At 42.1% G+C, this 19,350-nt stretch overlaps 1 protein-coding gene across 3 annotated transcripts in view; it reads right to left on the bottom strand.

Moving 5' to 3' along the window:
- The window catches only part of LOC126266831 (autism susceptibility gene 2 protein homolog), a 49,755-nt gene that overhangs the window by 19,889 nt on the left and 10,516 nt on the right, over nucleotides 1-19,350 (bottom strand). For 2 of the 3 annotated variants that reach the window (XM_049971391.1, XM_049971390.1), the window contains exons 2-4: nucleotides 9,119-9,318; nucleotides 4,655-4,716; nucleotides 4,455-4,524 (exon numbers count right to left, since the gene is read on the bottom strand). In XM_049971391.1, the coding sequence (XP_049827348.1) occupies nucleotides 4,455-4,524; nucleotides 4,655-4,716; nucleotides 9,119-9,317 (331 nt within the window). In that variant the 5' untranslated portion in view covers nucleotide 9,318. The remainder of the gene's footprint in view (nucleotides 1-4,454; nucleotides 4,525-4,654; nucleotides 4,717-9,118; nucleotides 9,319-19,350) is intronic. The other variant, XM_049971389.1, reaches the window with a different exon arrangement.

The following is a 19,350-nucleotide window of genomic DNA, read 5'->3' as shown; positions in this document are numbered from 1 at the left end:
TCATGTACAGCTCTGTAAACTTCGTCCTTCGTGTACTGTGGTATAGGCAAGTTAATTTTGTGGATATGCGTCCTTCCTGGTGTTATATTTTCACGTGAGTTGCTTCCACAAGTAGTAAAGTTATTCTGCCATCAGCTACCATGCGGTACACTCATATAATAGACGGTACGTCCACTTTCGGCACGAGTAACAGCGGCGACGTGTCGTGGCATTGAAACATTGGGGCCTTGGTAAGTCGCTCGAGGGAGTTGGCACTGCATCTGCACACGCAAGTCACCTGATCCCCGTCAATTCCAGGGAGGGGGTCGATGAGCTCTGACGCCACGTTCAATCACTTTCCAGATGTGCTTGATCGGTTTCAGATCTGTTGAATTAGAGGGGCTAGCATATCAATTGGAACTCGCCACTATGTTCCTCGAACTACTCCATCACACTCCTGGCCTTGTGAGATGGCGTTTTATCTTGCTGAGAAATGCCACTTCCGCCGGGAAATATGATCGCACGAAGGAGTGTTCGTGGTCTGCAACCAGTGTACGATACTCCTTGGGCATCCAGATTTTTTCCGTCCCACATTACAGGTGTCAAGAAGCTGCTCTCCCGGATGACGATGGATTCGCGCTCTCCCATCGGCTTGATGAAGAAGGTACCCGGATTCGTCATACTATACAGCGCTCTGCCACTGCGTGAATGTACAGTGCCGATGATCACGTTCCCATTTCAGTTGTAGTTGCCGATGTCGTGATGTTAACATTGGCACATGCATGTGTCATCGGTGGCGGAGACCCATCCTTAGGAGTGTTCGGTGCACTGTGTTCAGACACACTTTTACTCTGCCAGCATTAAAGTCTGATGTTAGTTCCACCACAATTCGCCACCTGTACTGGTTTACCAGTCAGCCCAGCTTACGACGTCCGACATCTGTAATGAGGAGTGAAACATACTCTCAAGACTTACTGCAATATTTATTTGGGCGAAAAGCGGAAACAGATGAAGGAACAGAGTGACCAATGGGCTCTTTTAAGGGAGTCTGTACGTGGTTTCACCTTGGTATCTCCACGTGTTGAGGACACTCACCACAGCAGCCTCGAATACCCGACAAGTCGTGCAGTTTCCGAAACGAGCGTGCCGAGCCTCCGGGCCATCGCAATATGCTCTCAGTACAACTCCGGTAGATCGCGCTCCGTCCCCATTCTGGCCACTATAGATGTGTTTGACTAACAGCCAGGTGATGTTGCTACGGCCTGTACGAGATTATACCGATTTGTAGCTCGGCGTCATATGTTCTGGCTGATCAGTGTATATTCTCTTATTAGAAATAACTAAATTGCTTCGCGTTTTCGTGAATGGATATACTGGCGGCACATAATTTCGTCATTATTTTCTAAACTAATGACTCTAGCGAATCTCACCATTATTCTGGATAACTAAAGCATGACGTGCAATTATGGTTGCGACTGTGACGTCTGTTTTTTCAGCGTGTAACCTGATGGTCTTGACAACTAGCTCTCGTTACGTGCAGAACCATTCACACAAAGGAAAAGTAATAAGTAAATTGCAAAATAGCGATTTTATTTACTGGCAATGGCAAGGAAAGCGTTTCTGAAGAAGAAAAATTTTTTAACATCCGAGTGTAGATTTAAGTGTCAGGAAGTCATTTCTGAAAGTATTTGTATGGAGTGTAGCCATGTATGGAAGTGAAACAAAACGTGGTGCTACAGAAGACTGCTCAAGATTAGATAGGTAGATCACATAACTAATGAGAAAGTATTGAATAGGATTGGGGAGAAGAGAAGTTTGTGGCACAACTTGACTGGAAGAAGGGATCGGTTGGTAGGACATGTGTTGAGGCATCAAGAGACCACCGATTTAGTATTGTAGGGCAGCGTGGAGGGTAAAAATCGTAGAGGGAGACCAAGAGATGAATACACTAAGCAGATTCAGAAGGATGTAGGTTGCAGTAGGTACTGGGAGATGAAGCTTGCACAGGATAGAGTAACATGGAGAGCTGCATCAAACCAGTCTCAGGACTGAAGACCACAACAACAACAAAATTTACTTTTCATCTTTCTCATTATTTGTATGGAGAAGTTTAGTCAGAAAATCCCAAGCTAATTTGAAAATCTAGTGAGTACTGGAGACGGAAAGGACAAGCTGGTGATGCAGCACGAAATTCTAAGTGGCATTGAAAAACGTTTTGGGCGAATTTCTGCAGACCCTATGTAACTTCCACAAACACAGCCGCCCTTCCATATGGCACAGAGGTCGCACTAATTACTTTGTAACTAGCCAAGGAAAACTGTATCGTTAAACCGATTGGATAGCCTGTCAATCACGCAAAAAAATACCTGTCACTGCAAACTTTTCCTTATCTGTAGCCTATCAGGACCAGAGGCAGGAAGAAAAGATGGTCTCTGCATCTACACAGTAGTAAAAACCTCAGTGACTTCTTTGCATACTTATTTGTATGAGTAGTTGGAAGACATGTGTGGCGCAGTTCACACTCCAGGCTATACACCGCTTCTTGGTCAGTGTATTTAAATCAGCATAATGTAGTGGTGAAATGTTTTCGCAGCAAATGGATATTTGCCGTCATGTGTACATGTTAGAACGACAGTGCACTTTCGTTAGCATTCCTTGCTACAATCACATAGTGTTTGGTCGAAGAGAAGACAACGCTACAGGATATAGGTAGATCATTTTGTACAGCAAGTGCCCACTGTTAAGCTTTCTTGAGCCCAGATGGTTGACTATGAAGCCTCGCACACCTCTGTTTGTCTGACCTAATATCCATGTAGCACGCCAATACTTTCTGGCGCCATCACCATCAATTAAGAGAGGAGAGAGTGCCACGGATATGATTGGAGTGGCAGTCACTAAAAGCAAGGAGTTTTTCGTTGCTGAAGGATCTTTTCACGAAATTTCAATCACAACTTTCACCTCTGAATGTGAAAATATTTTGTTGGCGTCCACCTACATAGGGAGAAATGATCATTGTAATGACATGAGAGGTAACAGAGCTCGCATGGGAACATGTAAGTGTTCGTTTTTCGAGAGCGGAACAGTGTAGAATTATCTCGAAGGTTGTTCAAATAAACTCTGCCAGGCAGTTAACGTGTGGATTGCAGAGGAGTGATGTAAATGTAGATGTATGTTGCTAAACTTTAGCAAATTAATGCTGGATGTTTGTACAGCATTCAATATGACAACATGACAAGTTATGATTTAATGGACTCTGACGAGTTACTGGGCGATGTTATTTCAGTATGTTTTGTATATTTTACTCGTAGCACACTGACCTTTTCTGACTATTTACCTCTGTCCGTTACGCCTGACGATGGCAGAGCAGCGCTGCTGAAAGCGATCGTCTTAAATAAAGAGAATGAAGCGATCTTACTGAGATAGCGTGCTGCACGATTTAAGCACGTCAAATTTCATTCGATACATGTAGACGACATAAATCCGTTACCAAATGGCTGCAACTGCCACATAGACCTGGCAATAAATATTAGTATTTTCCGTAGACTTCAGTTCATACTGGATTTTTCAAGTATGTTGCTTATACGTACATTTGTCTTGAACAATATGCAGAAGCTTATACGAGAGGCCGCGTTAATTCTCTTACTTTCAATTTATAGCTTCATTTATAGTCGCTGCCCCAATGCTCCTACTGCTTTGTAATTTAATTAATCCACATGCCAGTACGAGTGTAATCGATATCCTTGATTCCAGAGAACGACGTCAAACCTAAAAACGATTGACCAGTATTAGTCTCATAATATTAATATGGCGATCTCATGAACACAGCACTTCTCTGAAAAACAATCCACAGCCAACATCACATACAGAGAAGTAATACAGGTAACACTACAATAAGTGACGTATCCAACCGTGGAACACTGGTAGGAATGGCTACATTAGGTCAAACATATGCTACGCTCACACTAGTATACAGGGTTGTCACAAACACTCTGCAAAATTTGTTATGAGGTTGCAAGGTAGTTTGTACTGAAAAGTAACTGTTACGAAAAAAATTCTATATGTTGCGCCGTTTCCGACTTATTTAGTATTGAAGTTAGCCAATCAGGTCGAGCACATTTAGGTGTCCCGCCAGACGGTGTCACCAAACGTATTCTTCGTTTGGTTTCCTAAAACCGAATAACAGAGAGATTAAAAAAATGGACGTGGGACGAGGGAAACGACCGAAGCACTCTTGCGCGCTATCGTCTACACTATGAGAACAACTGACACTTACTGTGTCTTGCAGGCCGCTTAAATCTGCAGCCTGGCTGGCTGACTTCAATGTTACCTGAACTCGGAAACGGCAGAAAGTATCGAATTTTTTTCTCATTAATTATTTCTTTACTCAACCTACCCTGCAACACCCGTACAAGCTTTACAGTGTGTTTCTGACCGTCCTGTGAGCAACCGGTCGGTTTACCAACTGCATAACTTACCAGAGAAAGGCGAGCCGTCGGCTTGAGATGAAGAGTGGTCGTGCATGGCCAGTACAGGACTCTGCGTCGCCTGCAACGAGGAATCTGACGTCAGAACAGCCTTAGGGGCTCACACTCCCAATCTCTTGTTTCTAGTTCTAAGCCGCCGCCACTTTTCGCTCGGCAGCAGATACCTGGACTAGAGACGAACATTCACTCACCTTTCGTACAGTGTTGAACACGTTCACGCCCAGGTTGTAGAAAAATCTCAACGTCGTTACGTCTGTGGAAACACAAAAGGAAATGGTAATAAGTATATGCCATACTCAATGAAGGCAGTTATTAACAAGGCATGGAGGACAAATGCAATCCCCATACAAAGGAGAGGAGATTGAACTGTAACAAAAGAACAGCAGAAACATCAAATGGAAATGGCGCGCTGTTACAAAAGAAATTTAATAATGCTCAGGATGGGCAGCTCTCGAAGAGGAGTTGATTTTCAAGTTCATGAGTCACTCATCCATATGTAAAAACTTCGTGTGGTAGCGAATTATTATAAGAATTTATGAGAATGTTAACCTCATGTTAGTATTGCAGCAGTGGCGGTTACTTAAACTTCGTGCGTGTGAATGCGCGTGTCTGTAAGTGTGCTTACGTGTTTTAATTAGCCGTTTATTCATTTCCCGGACAATTCCCTATGCCTACGGCCAGATTATAGTTTATCATAATGACAAACGAGAAGTGAAAACGAACCGACGCTAAATACGCGCCGCGCGTGATTAGGCGAGCGTTCTGGGGCGTTGCAGTCATGGACTGTGCTGCTGGCCCCGGCGGAGGTTCGAGTCCTCCCTTGGGCATGGGTGTGTGTGTTTGTCCTTAGAATAATTTAGGTTAAGTTGAGTGTAAGCTTAGGGACTGATGACTTTAGCAGTTAAGTCCCATAAGATTCCACACACATTTGAACATTATTTGTTTTGCTAAATACGCAAGATACTACGTATATCCTTCATATTTAGCGTATGGACGGCTTCCGGAAGTAGCCTGTTTATTTCGTTGCCGGAGCCACGTAAATCATATGTTGTACGTCAGATGTGGCGAGATTTTGGGTTCCCACTCTCAGCTCCACTGGGATTTTCTGAAAAGAACGAGCCGGATAATGGATGATTCTCTACAGCTTGTTAATAAAAGAAATAAAAAACCTCTAACTTGGAAGAATCCGAAATCAAACACGTTCTGATGTTACCTTCCCAAACTTGTTTTGGATCGTTCTGTGTGAAAACAGAACATAGCTGAGAACTTTCACTCCACATTTACTGTAATTATAGGCACTTGCAGGCAATTGGAATTGCCACAGTATTTTCGTTGCGCATTAATACAAATACCCCTGTTACCTTGATGTAACTTTACTACACTTTCAACGATGCCATAGCGTCTACTTGAACTGGATAGATAGTACACTAGACTCTCGCTAATCTGGCCTTCAGTAGTTCGGCCTCTCAGTAATCCGGCGCACATCCTAAAACACGTGCACAGTGAATTATCGTGCGCAACAATGCGCAATGTTTTATATACTGTATTTGAAACTGTAGCTTTCTTTAGAGTCCAGAATCATGTCTTCTAAAAGGAAACACGTTACGCTAGACCTCGAGTAGAAGCCCGAAATTTTAGATAAGATAAACGGAGGTTCTTCGCAGAAAGCCATTGCTGCTGGCCGAGAAACTATTTATGGCATCAAAAAGAAAGATGATGTTATTCGACAGTACTCTACACAAATGGTTACTGAGTTGGGAAAACGGACGGTTATACGAAAGAGTGAGAATGAAGAATTGGGCGTAGCTGTTTATAGATGGTTCATACAAGAACGCAGTAAAGAAATTCGGCAGTGGCCCGATTATAAAGGAAAAAGCAGTTGCCTTTATCAAACAACTTGGCGGTAGTAACTTGTTTGCAGCGAGCGAAGGTTGGCTATCAAACTGGAAAAAACGACATGGCACTCGGCAGCTGAAAGTCACCGGGGAAAGTAGCTCAGCTAAAGATAAGGATGCTGATGAGATTGTTAAGCAAGATAAGGAAGATAATAGAGGTAGAAGATTTAACTGCTGATGCCGTGTTTAATGTTGAAGAAAAGGACTCTTTTACAAGATGCTTCCCTCAAAAACATTAGCTGGCAAGAACGAGAAGGGAGCTTGTGCTTACAAGTAACAGAAACAGCCCTTAATGGCGTGTTGTAATGCAAACGGGAGTCATAAACTACCGCTTATGGCGATTGGAAAATCCCAACATCCACGTTGTTTTCAACACACTGACATAAATACTCTACCAGTGCAGTACTGCGCCCAGAAGAAAGAGTGGGTGGGCAGATAAATATTCTCTCGGTGTTTCCAGTGAGTGTAGAGCTAAAGAAGAAAAAGCTTCCAGCGGTTCTAAGCTCTACAGTCTGGAACCGTGTGACCGCTACGGTCGCAGGTTCGAATCCTGCCTCGGGCATGGATGTGTGTGATGTCCTTAGGTTAGTTAGGTTTAAGTAGTTCTTAAGTTCTAGGGGACTGATGATGATGTTTAGTCCCATAGTGCTCAGAGCCATTTGAACAAAAAAGCTTCCGCTGAAAGCTATCCTTATAATTGAGAATGCTCCCAGCCATCCTTCAGATGCTTCTCTAAAGTGCGATGCATGTACAAGCACTCTTTCTCCCACCCAATGTGACAGCCCTAATTCTGCCCATGGACCAGAGAATTTTGGGAACAAACCTCATTATCGACATTAACTTCTCGTCTTCTTGCTGAACGAAAATGAAAACGACTCTATCGAGACTATGCTGAAGGCGTAGAAAGCAATTGCGTAGAAAGCAATTAACACACGTGATGTTGTTTTGCAAGTAGCCGAAGCATGGAATAAAGTGGATACCCGAATTCCGAATCTAATGCTGTTCCTCTTTTCACATAACTACAGAAAGTTGTTACTAACAATGATTTGATATTAATTTCCTTACTCGTGATTCCATTTGTATAAGGGGCAGTCAAATGTAAACCAGGCAGATGGCAAAAGGAAGTAAACTGATTATTATTTCTGCACAAATCGCAATAACAGTTAATACATTTATCTCATTGTGAGACATGACTGTCAGTGCCTTCATGTGAAAATGTTTGCGGTTGCTTACGGAACCATGAATGTACCTAGGTGTACAGCACTTCGACCAAAGAAGACTGATGGCCACGAATGTCTTTCTTCAGGGGTCCAAGCATATGGAAATCGCATGTGTAAGGTCTTCCCAGCGGAACTTCTGCAGCGTTGTCGAAACAAGTTTGGTAACATGTGAGCGCGGCCACTGCTGAGGTCCACAGGACTTGAAGTCTCCCCATGCGATTTCCATACTTTTGGAGCCCTGAAGAAAGACATTATTGGCTGTCTATTCGCTTCGACGAAGAAGTGCATACTTTGGTACAATCATGTTTCCGTAGGCAACAGCAAACATTTTTGCATGAAGGCAACGACTGTCTTGCTCGCAACTGGATAAATGTATGGCGATCACTTTTGAAATAATAAACAGTTTACTTACTTTTTCAATCTGCGTATTTTCATTTCACTGCCGCTTATCAATATTTACCAGGTCTATATAAAGGGTGACTTTTCGATGGCCGCAGAAACGTCATCTGAAAAAATGATTAATAATTTGCAGACGAAAATTTTATTTTCATTTGTGTGTTGGGTCAACGGTTCAATTAAGAATTACCATCAAGGTTATTTATCTATTGGAATGACCTTCGGAAACCGCCTGTGTCCGGGACAGTAGTCGCGTGTTGACGTCGGAACAAGCAGCCGCGCTGACCACCTCGTCACTCTTAGTGACAATACATGGCATGGCAGATTTGTAAGAAGAAAAACAAGGATATTTGCTCGAGGACAGACGTCAAGTAGTAATGCTGGCCACGACAGTGGTCCACCACGGAAACTATTATTGCTTCATTTAAACGAAGCACCTCCATGTATTTGGCATAATGCGGAGAAGTAGCAACAGCTATGAAAATAGTAATTCGCGTAAAAAATGGTACATATCTTTTCAACTCTCAATTGCAGTCTGCATATTCTGTACAACGTTTGATTTTGCGTACTCACGGAAAGTCACCCTGTGTATTGTGGACGGTATATGCTCGCCGCACAACGCTATCGCTTCACGACGCTCCCCGCCCTCCCCGTCCCGTCAAGAACGGCATACTAAGTTACGTTTGCTGGGAAGGAATCCGTGTAAATTTCCACCTCGCTAGCTGCGTGATCAGCGCACCGGAGTGCCCCGAGTTTGATTCCGGGCTGGGCCGGAAACTTTTTTGCCTCGGGGACTGGGTGTTGTGTTGGTTACTTTCGTGTCGTCTTAAATGACATTACTATTGAGATGGCTGAATGGGCACGGCCCTAAGGACCAATGAGGGATGCAATGCAATCGATAATCTGTTGGAACAGTATATATATATTGTTTTGTACGGAAGTTTATTGAAATCTATCTGTAGGCCACGGTACACAGCATCAAACTAAGTTCCACGAGCTGCTGCGTTCTATATTGTGAAAGGCCAAATCAAGTTTGGTCTCAGACGATCAATGCTTTCAGAAACCTAGTCGATTGCTACATAGGAGTTGTTACGAGGTAAAGCCTGATTTAAGTGTGAACTGAGACCTAAGACGAGCAACTTACCGTGGAGCGGAAGGTCCGAACCGTCGGCCATGATTGACTGCGGACTGTCCAGATTGACGTCGGGAGGCGACGACAGCTGGCCGTCCATTTGAGGCAGAGGTTGAGGCTGAGGAAAGGCCTCTGGCGGCGGGGGCGTGGCCACCGGCGGCCCCGGCATCCCGGGAACCGAGTAGGGCCACGTGAACGGTGGCGAGTTCATCCTGCGGGCACCACAACCACTCGTGTCTCACACCTCTCCACATCTGCCCTGAGTACAAATTTATGAGAGTATCGGCCAGTGTGTGGCGAGCGAAAAGTGGGCGATAAACAAATACAGGTGAGAGCAGAGAGAAGCTGCCGCTTTGATGGGTATATAGGATAACTGATGAAGAGATACTGAATCAAATGGATGAGGAAAAAAAGCTTGACATAAGAAGGGATAGGTTAAAATGATAACCTCTGAGGCACCATGGAGTAGTTAATTTGGTAACAAAGGAAACCGTGTGTGTGTGTGTGTGTGTGTGTGTGTGTGTGTGTGTGTGTGTGTGTGTAGAGAGAGAGAGAGAGAGAGAGAGAGAGAGAGAGAGAGAGAGAGAGAGAGAGAGAGAAAATGGTTCAAATGGCTCTGAGCACTACGGGACTTAACTTCTCAGGTCATCAGTCCTCTTCAACTTAGAACTACTTAAACCTAACTAACCTAAGGACATCACACACACATCCCTGCGCGCCGTTCCAGACTGTGGCGCCTAGAACCGCTCGGCCACTCAGGCCGGTCAGAGAGAGAGAGAGAGAGAGAGAGAGAGAGAGAGAGAGAGAGAGAGAGAGAGAGACCATCGTTCCTGGAACAACATTGCGGTAGCTAATCCCTCCCTCATCAGTGACACACTCGACAAGAACGAGTCTGTCAGAACCCGGGAAGTCCGAAATACTTCTTTAGCGTGGCGGTGTCCGACTAGTTATTCCGCGGCTGTCAGACAATGTACTCATTATTATTTCGCAAGACTGTCCTTTCACTCGTCGATTGCTGGACTAGTTCTTCGAAGCCGTTCTTAGACAATGTATTCAATATTCTTCGCAAGACTGTTTGTTATTACCTGCGGGAACGTATGCGTAGTTTTCCTAGTCCATACCGTGCACGTAAAAGTCACCAATACCACCATATGCTCACTGACCGTGACAGTAGAAAGCCGATTCACTTGAAGGAGGGCCAAGGCCCACTGGCTCTCTCGCATGAGCATATGAAGGCAATAGCTTAAATCTTTTCGTCACATCTATGAGGCTAGCCTTTCGGTAAGATGCAACCATCCTTGAGAAACAGCTCTAGATACGGGCACGTCCCCCTAGCCGTCAGGTGACTGTGTTTTTCTGAGGCCTACGCCAACGAGCCCTGTCATTCCAACACATCCGCAGCGGCCAAATGAAGCCGGTTGACAGTGGCCAGCTTCCAGCTGTTCACGGACATCACTAATTTTCACCATCACGATCTTGCAGCAGCTGCAATCCCTAACTACATCCAGTGCTTTTTTTCTAAAAAAAAAAAAGTTTGGGGGTACTCCGACACTGGATATAATACCGCGAAAATTACTTATAACTGAAGCATGGGATATCACCCGTCTGCTTTTAGCCATGACGTCATCAATATCATCATGGTAGCGGGACCGTAGAGACATTTATCTGAAACTCGGCGTTTGAGCGTACGCATATCCGTTTAGCACTACCATCGCCCACTATTAGCGGGCGAGGGCACTACAAGCTTGCCGAGCTGGCTGCCAGCGATTCGGTTGTCGAGAACGATTGCCGCAGCTTCGAAATGCTTGAAACAGTCAATGGCATCGCTTTTCCCAGCAAAAACTGCACTAGTATCGTTCATATTGCAATTACCAACACGAAAAACTGAAATAAAAAAATTTACGCCCGTGAAATAAATCTTTGGCACACTTCCAAGTTCTCAACATCGTAAAAAAATTACTTTGCCGATGAAAAAGTTTAGGGGAACGCATCCCCCAGAAAAACAGCACTGACCACATCTATAAGTGAACTTCACTCTTTCAAAGATAAAAAGACGTAGAGGAATTAAGTGCAAGTACAAGATTAGATTGTGCTTACGTAAAAGCTAAAACACGAGAAATGAACGAACTTATGGTTCCTGCTGGTTTCAGAATCGGTGTACCTAGTGCGGATACCACGGGATCAGAGGCACTCCTGGATATTATTTAACGGTTGATAGTTTAAACAATAAAATAGCAACATCGATGCAGTGAGGGTAGGTTATTGCACATATTGCAAATTGGGATTGTTATAGGACTTTCATTTAACAACATGGTTATTTAAATTTGGCGCTAGGACATAAACTTGAATATTTACAAGTACTGATCCCCATTTTCAAAATTTATTTATTAGTAACAGCAGCGGTGGTTACCGTTACGGATGGATATCGATACACTGTAGGCCTACGTCAAAGCAGGAGTACTTACTTTTTATAGAAAAGTGCAAACCAGCAAGAACACATTTTGAGGTGCTGCTTCTTGCATGATTCGTCGAATTCAAACTCAAGAACAATAATACAAAAATACTTTCTTCCACCGACTCCTACATCTTGAAACACAGTCTAATAAAGACTAGCGTTGATTGATGTAACTACATTGTCAAATACAAAATAAATACGGTGGAAGGGGAGTGTGCTGCAAGTAAATCCGTTGAAATAATTTTCGGAAATACAGCCTGGTGATATTTCGACAGTTGCACACCCTGCAATTTTCAAGACACATATGCAGCAGGAAGCTCTGTGCAAGTGAATGTGTGTGTTTGTGTCACAGGTTATCGATAGTGATTTTTAATAACCAACGGGTGAGAAAGAATTAGTTCTGCCCACTGTTTTTGACAAGGAAGAGAGCAGGACGTCACGCACAATTTAAGCAAAACCCTCCATCGCTACAAGGTAACTCGCTAATTTAATTTCAAATGATTCCATAACAACATTATACCAATAGCTGGAGGTGCGTCCTAGAATTCCCTGCTGGACCAAGGCAATGTTCTGCAATAGTAGCCTTGTTCGGCTGTTGTGACACTTATGGTGAGTACACTGATCTTCCTTGGTCCTGGTCTGACCAATATACGACATTCCACAGCTGCAAGGAATGCTATAGACACACGCCTCATGCAAACAAAGATCATCCTTTACAGAACCTAAAAGAGACCTAATCTTGGATGATGGTCGAAAACCACATTTCACATCATAATTCCCTCTCACCGAGGTTCATTGCTGTTTTTATGACTTGAAAAGGGAGGGTGTGTATCTATCTAAATATCGATGGTAGTCGAACACGTCACTCGACTGCATTTACGTTATGTTATCTGAACATTTTGTATGCCGTCAGAAATTCAGATTTCACAAATGCGATGAAATTGTACATATTGAGAACAATGTTCAATTTCAGGTATGTTACACGCCTATAAATGATTGATTCATTTTCACCTTATTATTCAGTTCGTGATTTTACACCTTTATTAAAGTTCCTATGGCGTGGTGAATGATTAAGTGCTATTAATTTAATAGTTAATTTTCCTGTACCTGAGCAAAGATAGGAAAGATTGTACCAGAAAGTAAATACGAAAAAACTTCCTCCCTAAAAATATTTCAAAGCATGACAAATCGCCAATTTGCTACATGTAATAACTTGAAATTCGAAAATTTTCGGGACGTCCTTACTTTGGAGTACTAAGAAGCCATTCGAAGCTACCGCAGCGTAATGTATTAAAACGAAGAAGAGCCAATACGACAAAAGAAACTACGTCCAGGGGCTGACGCTTCTTGCAAATAAACGAAATGCAATTGGTGCTACTCTTCAGTCTTTAAGCCAAGATCATTCCAGATATAGAATGAAAATTATTAAGCTGGCTGTAAATGTCATGTTCAATATCTGTGATACTTTTGAATGTGTCTTTCTCTAGACTACCGATGTAATTACATTCAAATTCTGCAGGGCAGTAACAGGCAAACTTTTCGCCGTACCATAATTACTTGATTTTGGAAACAATGTATGTTGGCGAAAAAGAATATCTTCTGCACATTGATAGCTCACTCTATATATATTCCTCCTCTGTGGATGACAGTTCTATCAGCAGTCTTGTTTCGTCCTTTTTCCTAGCTTCATCCAATATTTTCACGTGGTCGGCAAGTTAAAGTGGATATACAGTATTGATGGTAGAAGATGATGGCCACTTGTCCTTCCTGTCGCCCCCTCCCCCCGTTCATCATTGTGCACCCCACCTGTTTGCGTCTAGTGTCATCCTATGTGATGTGGGAAACCGCCTAAAAACCACATCCCGTCTGTCCAGCACACCAGCGCTCGTTGTTAATCTGCCGGGCGGATTAGATCTGTGCTGGTACACCTCCCAAAAACCCGAAACTAGCGTGCTAACACGTACGGCTATCCAAGCGGTTTACAGCGATGCCAATAGTGACGTCCAATACATTATTGCGTCAAGTACGCGAGTCTAGTTCTCCTAAATACAAAACAGAAATTATGAAGCATTACACACACAGAGCCATTTGAACCATTTGAACTTACCACAACAGTATACTCCTTCCAAATAGTAAATCACATATGTACCAAGACTGACTGAAACTGCTCCTCACATTCCGCAGTTATAAAGGGTGTATTAAAAATCATTCGATTTGGCACGTCTATATTTCTGAAACTAATAAACATATACACTGAACTTTGTTTTTTGATGACCTCAAAAACTTTTCTCATACCTTTTCACTAGTGTTGAATATGCTCCGCATGAGATGCACGGCATATGTCAATGCGATGTTCAAATTGTTCCCACACTGCTGCGAGCATGTCTTGAGTGACAGCTTAAACAGCTGCTGTTATGCGATGTCTCAGTTCATTCATTGTTGTTGGTAACACAGGCACATAAAAAGTATTTTATAAACACCGACAAGAAATAATCACATACAGTCACGTATGAGAACCGTGGAAGGCAGTAAATGTAAAGCTAAATCATTTGGTCCAGTGCGGCCGGTCCATCGTTCAATAATCCTTTGATTTAAAAATTCCCGCACTTCCAGAGGTCAGTGTAGCGGCGCCCCATCCTGTTGTTAAACGAAGTAGTTCGAATCAGTCTCCAACCGTGGGAAAAGAAAGTTCTCAAGCATATCTGGACATGTGCTTCCTGTAACATTGTTCTCGGCAAAGATAAATGGACCCTACACTTTTTCCCGTGAAATTGCAAAAAAAGAAAAAAAGAAATAAAAAAAATTAACTTTTGGAGCGTCCCTCTCATGTCGTGCAACTTTATGTGGTTGTTACGTACCCCATATTCTCACATTATGACGGACCACCTTTCCATTTAAATTGAATGTTGCTTCGTCACTAAACACTAAGTGTGGAAAAAACTGTCATCCTCCATCGTGCCAAGAACGAAATTACAGAACTCCACACCTTGTTGTTTGTCACCTTCACGAAGGGCTTGCAGTAGCTGAATTTTGTATGGTTTCATGTGTAAACGAAGGCGTAACACACGCCAGACGGACATAAGGGGCATGTTGAGCTGTCGAACTGCACGGCGAACAGATTTCTGTGGGCTCCCTGTGAAACTAAGGTGGATGCGTTAGATGTCTGTGTCACACTCAGGGATGGCTCGGCGATTTGCTTGACACCAACAACCTGTTTCTCGGAATTGTTCATGCCACCGTCTAATTCTCTGCTCTGTAGGAGGATCCGCACGATACCTGGTACGAAAGTCACGATGAGCAGTTATTACTGACCATTACTGTGCAAAACGTAGAACACAAAACGCTTTCTGTTGTCCCGACACCATTTTTACTAGAACTAAAGTACGCGCACACTGCAGCTACATTGAGGGAAGCATGTAAAACTGGAAAGTTTGGTTTACTCTTTCCAACAGTACATTGTTAACGCATTTACCTCAAATAACATAATAGTTATGATTTTTTTAACGGATGATTCTTTTTGATGCACCCTTGTACTTACATATGTTCTGTTTCCTACCCCCCACAAACAGGGGTACCTCAGCAGCAACTGTATCATGCTATTAAGAAAATACATACTATGATTTTTTACTCACAAGTACCGGATTACTTTCTGGCACACTTCGGAAAACTATTATAAATCTCAGTAGACGCACGCAAATTAGTTCGCCGAAACTAACCTCACTCTTAACGACGGTGAAAAACGCACGAAAAAAGTGCTGGGAAAGAGGACCGGGAGGAGAGAATGGACATACACTGAACATTTAAAGCCATACATTATAGCGTATGAAATGTAACTAAACTGAATTTAAAGTTGAGTTAGGAATGATATCTATTTTCATTCTTGAGATATTGGTTGTTATGTCCGCGGACGGGTCGCTCGCAGCGCGCCCGAATCCTTTCCTGCGCTTCGGGAATCAAGTGGTCGTATAAATCATCGTATATTATACACGTTTCAAGATATCGAAGCGGCGTTTTCTGGAAATGACAGCACGCAGAAAGGCCTATTTTTCATATGATAAACACACGATACGTTTCGTAAACGCGTGAGCAGAGCGAAAACCAGACTCCCTACATGAGGTTTTTCCGAAACTTCATAGCCAAACAAAGGGAGAGAGAACGGTAATCGGGGTATCAAAGCGACAAGCCTGAGGTCTACGTTTGCATGAAAATATGTGACTGCTTGAACGTAATCAGTGTAATTAACGAGACCTTAATTAATGAGTTGTGGAGAAATTGAAACTGCTGCCAAGCTACGTAAATGAAGTGTCAAAGATTTCATCTGCTCAAGACCTAGCTATTTTGCACATAAAAAGATACACTGGTGCGGTATTTAAATGTCAAAAAGGTTTCCTTCGAATCAAGTACGTTAGGAAGACAAATGACAAGTCAGTAAGACCATGCTTTCTGAATAAAAACTAAAAATAAAAAAAATGAAATAAATCAGTCAAATATTTTATGAAAGGATTTGTGTAAAAGAAATAAGATCGGAGAAACGTTCTACGTGCCTTTGAATGATGCTCGAAATCATGAACAAAAGTAAGGTGCACCGAACGTTTCCCAAATATTTTTTATTTCATACATTTAGATAAATCATACACAAAACGTTTGACTTTCTTTTCAAAAATTTTGTATGCTTTAATTTTACAAACTATTTAAATTAATTAAAACGCTTGACCGTAACACTGACTGGTGATGAATTACGTTAGCAACACCAAATATCTGTAAAATTTAATGGTTTCTTGTAATTTATTAGGAATTTAATGTGTGTGGTACACTGGGCTAGGTGTGTATACATTTAAAGATCAAGTTCTTTGGCAAGACCTTAAAAATGTACTTAGCTATGCAGTGTAGACACTACAGATAAAATTTAGTATACATAATTGTAACTGAGTCAGTTAAAAAATGAGAAGAAGTTGGAATCGAACCCACAACTTTTTCGAAACACGTATACTAGAACTGTAACACTACCACTTTTTTTATGTCATTTTGTTCGCTTTCGTCCGTTTCATTGGTTCGGGGCGGAAGCCGTAAGACAGCGTTTCAGTTCATTGTTGATCGGTGAACTCAGTTTTTGTTACAGGGGGCAGCTAACACTCTGACCGAACACGCTGAGCTACCGTGCCGGCATACCACTAAGCCACAGTTCACGTGCGAGTCTTACCCGACGGCGGACGAGCTTAGGTTCGTTCTGCGCATCTGGCATCACAAAAAACAGTCAGCCAATGAATAGAGAACGACGTTGCCAGAGCTTGACTGCAGTGCAGACCATGGACGAGTGGCTTCAGTTTTCGAAACGTTCCGTCATAAATAAAGTAATTGAACAAAAGCAAGGTCTTGATAGCAGACTTTCTTTTATAGAAAGTTTGGAAAAAGCATTCTTTATACCAACTGCTTCATATTCTATTAATTAATTAAACCAAACAAGCAATAGGCGTCCTAATTCAGGCGATAGCATGGAAAGGTGATTGTATCATTCTCACGAACCGCTTTTTCGCAATAAAGAACAGCGGTAATTGTTTATTTCCTATTGTACTTCGACGAAACGTGAATAATTCACAGTCAAACCAACAGTGTCGGTATTTTGCGTGAGGTTTAGAGTCCTCCAGGAAACTGTCAGACTGAAGAGCTGCGGTAGCGTAATGGTGTTTGACTGCTGTGCGAAAGATTCTGAGTTCAAACTTTGTTCTGTGATTAATATTTTGTTTATTTAAATACAATATCGAAGCGTCTGAATTTTATTCGTTTGAATGTAATTTTTTGAAATTTCTAATTCTTTGTCTCTTCATTATAATCATAATAAGTTTTCGGTGTTTCTAATTTAGTCCTCCAATATTTCCTTTCACAGCAATTAAAAACAATGAAAAGGCACACATACAATATTCATGTTATCTGTTTTGTTTGTATATCTTCTCTTCCGCAGTCGCTGTTTTACTATACATATTGAAATATATCCTTTGCGACAGTATTAAAAGTATTATTTAGAGCAGAATTTCGGCTCGTACGTTGCCGAGCTACTTGATTGACGCTATTCTTTGCTTCGCTGCTTTGGCTACATCATCATATTCAATATTTTCGTCAACTGATCTATGTTTTGGCAAGTATTTGCTGTCCGTTGTGACAAACACATTGTGCATTGCACCTCACTGACAAGGTAAGAAGACGAGTGGTTGTAGAAATCCTTGGGTAACAGAAGAAATATTGAATTTAATTGATGAAAGGAGAAAATATAAAAATGCAGTAAATGAAGCAGGCAAAAAGGAATACAAACGTCTCAAAAATGAGATCGACAGGAAGTGCAAAATGACTAAGCAGGGATGGCTAGAGGACAAATGTAAGGATGTAGAGGCTTATCTCACTAGGGTAAGATAGATACTGCCTACAGGAAAATTAAAGAGACCTTTGGAGATAAGAGAACCACTTGTATGAACATCAAGAGCTCAGATGGAAACCCAGTTCTAAGCAAAGAAGGGAAAGCAGAAAGGTGGAAGGAGTATATAGAGGGTCTATACAAGGGCGATGTACGTGAGGACAATATTATGGAAATGGAAGAGGATGTAGAAGAAGATGAAATGGGATATATGATACTGCGTGAAGAGTTTGACAGAGCACTAAAAGACTTCAGTCGAAACAAGGTCCCGGGAGTAGACAACATTCCATTAGAACTACTGACGGCCATGGGAGAGACAGGCGAAATACCCTCAGACTTCAAGAAGAATATAATAATTCCAATCCCAAAGAAAGCAGGTGTTGACAAATGTGAAAATTACCGAACAATCAGTTTCATTAGCCACAGCTGCAAAATACTAACACGAATTCGGGGAAGATCAGTTTGGATTCCATAGAAATACTGGAACACGTGAGGCCACACTGACCTTACGACTTATATTAGAAGAAAGATTAAGGAAAGCCAAACCTATGTTTCTAGCATTTGTAGACTTAGAGAAAGCTTTTGACAATGTTGACTGGAATACTCTCTTTGAAATTCTAAAGGTGGCAGGGGTAAAATACAGGGAGCGAAAGGCTATTTACAATTTGTACAGAAACCAGATGGCAGTTATAAGAGTCGAGGGACATGAAAGGGAAGCAGTGGTTGGGAAGGGAGTAAGACAGGGTTGTAGCCTCTCCCCGATGTTATTCAATCTGTATATTGAGCAAGCAGAAAAGGAAACAAAAGAAATTATTCGGAGTAGGTATTAAAATCCATGGAGAAGAAATAAAAACATTGAGGTTCCCCGATGACATTGTAATTCTTTCAGAGACAGCAAAGGACTTGGAAGAGCAGTTTAACGGAATGGATAGTGTCTTGAAAGGAGCGTATAAGATGAACATCAACAAAAGCATAATCGAATGTAGTCGAATTAAGTCGGGTGATGCTGAGGGAAGATTAGGAAATGAGACACTTAAAGTAGTAAAGGAGTTTTGCTAATTTGGGGAGCAAAATAACTGATGATGGTCGAAGTAGAGAGGATATAAAATGTAGACTGGTAATGGGAAGGAAAGTGTTTATGAAGAAGAGAAATTTGTTAACATCGAGTATTGATTTAAGTGTCAGGAAGTCATTTCTGAAAGTATTTGTCTGGAGTGTAGCCATGTATGGAAGTGAAACATGGACGATAAATAGAAGAGAATAGAAGCTTTCGAAATGTGGTGCTACAGAAGAATGCTGAAGATTAGATGGGTAGATCACATAACTAATGAGGAAATATTGAATAGGATTGGGGATCGGTTGGTTGGACATGTTCTGAGGCAT

This window comes from Schistocerca gregaria, chromosome 4 (assembly GCF_023897955.1).
Source record: "Schistocerca gregaria isolate iqSchGreg1 chromosome 4, iqSchGreg1.2, whole genome shotgun sequence".
In the NCBI taxonomy this organism is placed as follows: domain Eukaryota; kingdom Metazoa; phylum Arthropoda; class Insecta; order Orthoptera; family Acrididae; genus Schistocerca; species Schistocerca gregaria.
This window is presented reverse-complemented; position numbering and strand designations above follow the sequence as displayed.